Source organism: Micropterus dolomieu, linkage group LG02 (assembly GCF_021292245.1).
Source record: "Micropterus dolomieu isolate WLL.071019.BEF.003 ecotype Adirondacks linkage group LG02, ASM2129224v1, whole genome shotgun sequence".
Lineage (NCBI taxonomy): Eukaryota > Metazoa > Chordata > Actinopteri > Centrarchiformes > Centrarchidae > Micropterus > Micropterus dolomieu.
Genome location: NC_060151.1, coordinates 13,584,085 through 13,589,992, shown reverse-complemented (window position 1 = coordinate 13,589,992; position 5,908 = coordinate 13,584,085). Strand labels below are relative to the sequence as shown.

The 5,908-nt window shown below is 36.2% G+C and overlaps 1 gene segment (V, D, J or C); it reads right to left on the bottom strand.

Annotated features, from left to right (window-relative positions):
* Positions 1–1,311: 1,311 nt before the first annotated feature.
* LOC123987285 lies at positions 1,312–1,748 on the bottom strand. The segment is given in 2 exon segments: positions 1,312–1,616; positions 1,707–1,748. Coding segments are annotated over 2 exon segments (345 nt in total).
* Positions 1,749–5,908: the final 4,160 nt, after the last annotated feature.

The window sequence follows — 5,908 nt, the reverse complement described above, 5'->3', positions numbered from 1 at the left end:
ACTAATTAATTAATCTAATACTAATACTGCAGTTGGTTGGATTTTAGACGTTAAAAGGTTTCAGTTCTCAAAAAAAGGAAAGATTTAGAAACTGAAACCTGTGTGATGATATGCAAAAAACTAACAGCTGAAAAGGTCTGCTGGTTTATCTGTCAAATAATGTATATGAAAGTGCTCTTATGTATCGTGATTAAATCTAAGATTAGACGTTTGAAACCACTGAACTATAAATGCTGTTTATTGTTCAGCTACTTCTTCTATGAGGAGTTGTTTTATTGAAGCTCTGTGGAACAAGCAAGATGCAGATTTAGTAATATGATTTCTACATTCTCTGCTTAGAAATATTTTTTCTTTTTATAAGTGTTTGGTGTAACTGTACTGAATCATTTTCTTGGGCTACTTGAAATAATTATATTAGTCATATGTGATAAATGCAGTAAAGATGAGTCTTGTAGGATTTTGTACAGCTGTTCAAGTCTCTGAGTCTCGAGCACAATAATAAACCGCAGAATCTTCAGTCTTCAGACCGTTCATGTGCAGATACAGCTGCTGTCTGCTGTTGTCTCTGGAGATGGTAAACTGTGTGTCAACTGTTCTCTGTCATCCTCTTTGCAGTCAGATAAGTAGAGGTGGAAGACATCTGAGTTTTGCATTGACTCCTCCTCACAGTGTGGAACTGTTTGAATTAATTGAAATGAATAAATTGAAACTGGAGAATGAATTATTATGGTACATGAGTCATTCCTCCAAAAGTCACACTTTTATGTTTCAGTATAATTTGTGTAATAGGTCTGCAAACACATTATTAAATTGGCTTCATTATTATGAACAATTTGTATCATGTGAATACTTTTGTAAGTTTATCAATTTTTCACCTACATTTTACACAAAGGGCTGACCTTTTTACTGATATGTTGGTATTTGTGTTTGACATTTGTTTTAACACTATTCTTTCTATTCCTTTGTGTATTAATGCTGTGACATGCTAATGTCCCCCCAGGAACAAATGAAGAATCTATTTATTTTATCTGTCTGTCGGTTTGCCAATCACAACTCTTATTAAGGTTAGGGTTAAACAGATTCATCACACTATTACAGATCATTTTTCTTAACAAGAAAAAAAATATATTTTTACATTTTAGATAAAAATAACACCTCAATATTCATTCACTCACTATTCAGAATTTTCAAAACTGACTGTTAATCACAATCAGAATTGTAAAAACAAAGTGATACTGAGACAACTGCTGTTCCCAGCAGTACTGATAAATAGAGGAAGTAGTTTTTGTATGACTCTCACATTATTGTCTCTCACTGTGGATCTCTGGCACAGTAATACACAGCAGTGTCTTCAGGCTGCACATTCTGTCCGTTTAGAGTCACTGTTTTGCTGGAAGAGTCTAAGTCGATACTGAACTTGTTCTTTAGTGAATCTTTGTAGGATGTGCTGGAGCCAACTCTCATTCCAATCCACTCCAGTCCTTTCCCTGCAGGCTGTCTGATCCAAGCTGTCCAGTAGCTGGTTACAGAATAAGAGACCTGACAGGTGATGGTCAGACGTTGACCTGGCTGCACAGTCACAGAGGCTGGCTGTGTCAACTGTTCACACTTCACACCTGTTAAAAAAAGAAAATGTTTAGTAACAAATGATCAAGTTATACTGCAAAATAAGAACTACTGACTTTGACAAATCCAGAGAGACTCACATCCAGCTGCCAACAGCAGCAGCAGAGCTACAGAAAACATGGTTTATGTTGAAAGTGACGTGCTGTGAACTCCACTGACAGCCTGATGGGAAGTTTTTATAGCTGAGTAACAAGGAAGGTCACTGAGTTTGCATAGAATCAAACACATGAAGCATCAATGTTGGTCTAACTGGAGCCAATAGAAGAGTCGTTTAACTGTTATTATATCTGCAGAGTGAAAACATGCCTTGAAATCATCTCTGCTTTACATATGAAATTTTAATTTCATTACACACTAAATAGTAAATTTTTTAAATGCCAGTGCATTTACATAAATGAAACAACTGTTGACTTTGCTGTTATACTAATAATGCCTACAGGTATTGACAACATTTCAATATTAAAACATTATGTACATTATTATATAAACGCAACAATGACAAGGATCATTATTAATTAATCATAATTCATAAATTCAGATGAATGAATGACTCATTAATTCAAAAATAATATTAACATAAATCATGGATAATGGACAACATATTTATGAACATCAGCAAATAACAGCAAACAAGGAGCAACCATCATGCATGTTGCTTTCTATAAGCCATGTTTACAGTGTGTTCAGTATGTTTTCAAATGATTAAAACTCATTTAAAATATGATGTGAGCTGTCTTACTGTGAGAATTTAGTTACTGTCAGCACCTCCTACATCGCATTCATGATTAACTCTAAGCATTGGAGCACAGCATTTTATTCACAGCATTTATTTATTCACTTTTTTGCTCACTTAGCATAGTTTTATAGTACTAGAAATAAAGTGACAGCAGCCAGGATCATGTAAATGGTATGAAAACGTAAGTCTGATGCTGCTGGTTTGCAAGTTTGCATAAAAGACTTTTAACGGTCTCAGTGTCTGCAGATGTTTAAAGACACAGACATCCAGAGAAACTTGGAGCCTCTAGAGGAAAACAGCTGTTCAGGATCAGAAATCCATAAAACTAAATTCTATAGCTTTAATGGAAACAATGGTAGTTAATGAATGTATATGTTAGTTTTTGTAATGATCAACACATTTTACCTTTATCTCTGTGTGGCTGTGTCAGAAATAAAAACCTGTCTTCATAAAACAGGTTTGTTTCTATTTTTTTAAAATATATATTATTATAGCAAAATTAAATACAAATGTAACAAAATCATTGTAACAAAAAAGGCAAACATTTCTTCCTACCCATGGAGAGATGTAGCTAGCTTTTTCTATATATTCAGATAGAAATCACTTTATTGCTGTTTAGTTGCATCAAACTGTCAATAGTATCTCCACATCTTTTCTAAACATTTCTCTGCAGTTTAAACACAATCATTATTTGATTACCGTATTATTATACTCTCTTTTATATATAAATCAATATCTCCATACACAATATATGCAGGATTCAAGTAATTTACTTTGTTTGTAAACGTTGAACTTAAAAATCCTGCCATCACTCCACATCTCCTCCACTTTATAGATCTGCTCTTTTCTTTCAGAAATTGTTTTTATGAAACTACAGTCTATGATGGAGATGGATATTTTCTTACCTTTCACTTGGTTTGTATTATAGACCAATCTGAATCTTTTCATCAATATTCTCACATGAACTGTAACGCCAATCATACATCAGTGGTACTCAAATGTCTGTGTTTTGTATCATTTTGAATGACCTGAGGGCGTTAATCATGTAAAACAGTGCAGGGTCTATCAGCAAAGCGAGGATGAGAGAAGACAGTTTTAGCACAGAATTCCCAGACATTTCTCATCATTCTCATTAGTTGTCCATCCATCTTTTCTAACAGATGGAGCTGCAGGAGTGTTAACAGTGAACTGGTGCTGAAGTCATCAGTGGTCTGAGGGCTCCTCCTCTGGTGGCTTCATGTTACAAGTGTTCAGGCACTGAGGGGTTTTTGTTCAGGTCTATTGATGGTTTGTGTTATTGTGACTCTCTGGCACAGTAATACACAGCAGTGTCTTCAGGCTGCACATTCTGTCCGTTTAGAGTCAATGTGTTGCTGGAAGAGTCAAAACTAAACTTGTTTTAAGGAATGTTTGTAATTGTCCAACACATTCTCTTCCAATCCACTCGCAGGCTGTCTGATCCAATCCCAGGAGCTCATACCTGCTGCTGGCCTTTAAACTTTTAAATCATCCCTACTTTGTCACAGTATGGACATAAGCGGACTGCTTAGATCTTACTGTTCTCGTTAACTGGACTTTGCAATTACATTTTATGTAACTTGTGGCACAGTGCAATATATACTTGTAACATGCTGGCAGTTAGTCATTTATATAAGCAACAGGACAAATCATGTGCAATCTTTTTTATATTTAAATATTACCAAAACTCCACTGACAGCCTGATGGGAAGTTTTTATAGATGAGTAACAAGGAAGGTCACTTAGTTTCCGTAGAATCAAACACATGAAGCATCAATGTTGGTCTAACTGGAGCCAATAGAAGAGTCTGTTGACTGTTATTATATCTGCAGAGGGAAAACATGCCTGGAAATCACCTCTGCTTTACATGATATTTTAATTTCACTACACACTAAATTGTAACATTTTGAAAATGTCCCTGCATTTACAGAAATGAAACAACTGTTCCCAATCATGTGTCATTAGTAACCCTTTGAAATAAACAATCATTCTTTTTTCAAATTTACATGGAAAAGATGAAAAAGTGTGTTTTATGGTTGGTCATCGATCATGTGTTGCATCCTAAATCAAATTTCTCCTGTGCATTCGCTAACATTTATTCCAGACCAGTTATTAAGACATTTAAAACTGTCAATGGCAGTTCTCAACATTAAAATGCTGTATCAAATTCTAGCATGACTAATTTATATATCAAAATCCCTTATACAGCACTGACAATTTGGAGAGCAAAGACAAAAACACAGCGTATTTCAATAACTTTATTGCAACTTGTATTGAAACATTAATGTGTGTATATGTTGTAAACTGCTGTTTGTGCATTCAAAAACAACTGTATAGCAGTCATGTGATTCCTTCACACTGAACATGAAGGAAACATTTAGGATAGAAGTGTCCTGTAGAATATGCATTCTAAGAGGCCTACACTAAGCAAAATAAAAAAAAACTGTAAGACCAAGCAGACCAACCTGTGCACCAACTGAATTGACTGCAAGAAAGTCAGGACTCAATGCCACATACATGGATACTGGAATGCTTGGAAATGTACAAGACCAACAGGACACTAAGAGCCTTCATCAAGAACTCAGTGGGGCTCTAGAAGCCAACTCAAAGTCGATTGCACAAGTCGCCATGAAGTGCAGCACAGCGAGGTGTGAATAGTGCGGTCCGGTGGTATCAAAAAGAGGGAACCAAGGGAGTGGAAGTACCAAAAGGCAGCATTGCAGATCTTCAGGACCGGACCCGGCGCTATGGGCAGGCCTTAGGGGGCCGGGCCTGCCTACAGAGCAATTTGCATTTAATAAATTATTTTAAATATAATAATAAGTTACGCGTAGTATTTATATATTTATTTTCGTGTATTTAAGTGTAATGTTTGAAGTCATAATCTTATGAAAAGGTATTTGATGACACCCGGAAGTTTGACTGATTGTTTACAAAAAGGGGTTTCCCTCTCTTAACAGCAGCATCTCGGTAAAGTTATAGCTACATGTGCTCGGTTTTGCCTAAGCTAGCTAGCTAGGTTAAATTAATTGTGAAAGTGGAAAATATGGATATACGAAAGTTTTTCAAATCGTCAGCTTCTGGAGGGAAGACTGCTGAGCATGTGACGGTGGGACCAAGCAGGCCAGTGGAATTATTCACAGACTCAGTGTGTGACCTTGGCACTGATGAACCCCAGCAGGTGATTTTTTGACAAATACCCTGTGAAACTGTATGGACTGAAAAAGCGTTCTTTTAGCTGCAGTTGGTACAAAAATAGGGATTGGCTTGAATACTCGTTGAAAGCAGATGCAGCCTTTTGTTTCCCATGTCGCAAATTCAGTTCCTCAGACACAACATTCACCATGAAAGGATTCACTGATTTGAAACATGCAACTGAGACTAGTTAGGGATTGAACAAGCATGCATCCTATAAAGAACACTTGAGGTGTGAATCTATGTGGAAAGAATCCAAAAGACGCAGACAGACAGGTACAGAGATCAGCACTCTTGTCCACGCAGACCAGCTGGCATGTAATAGATATTATAT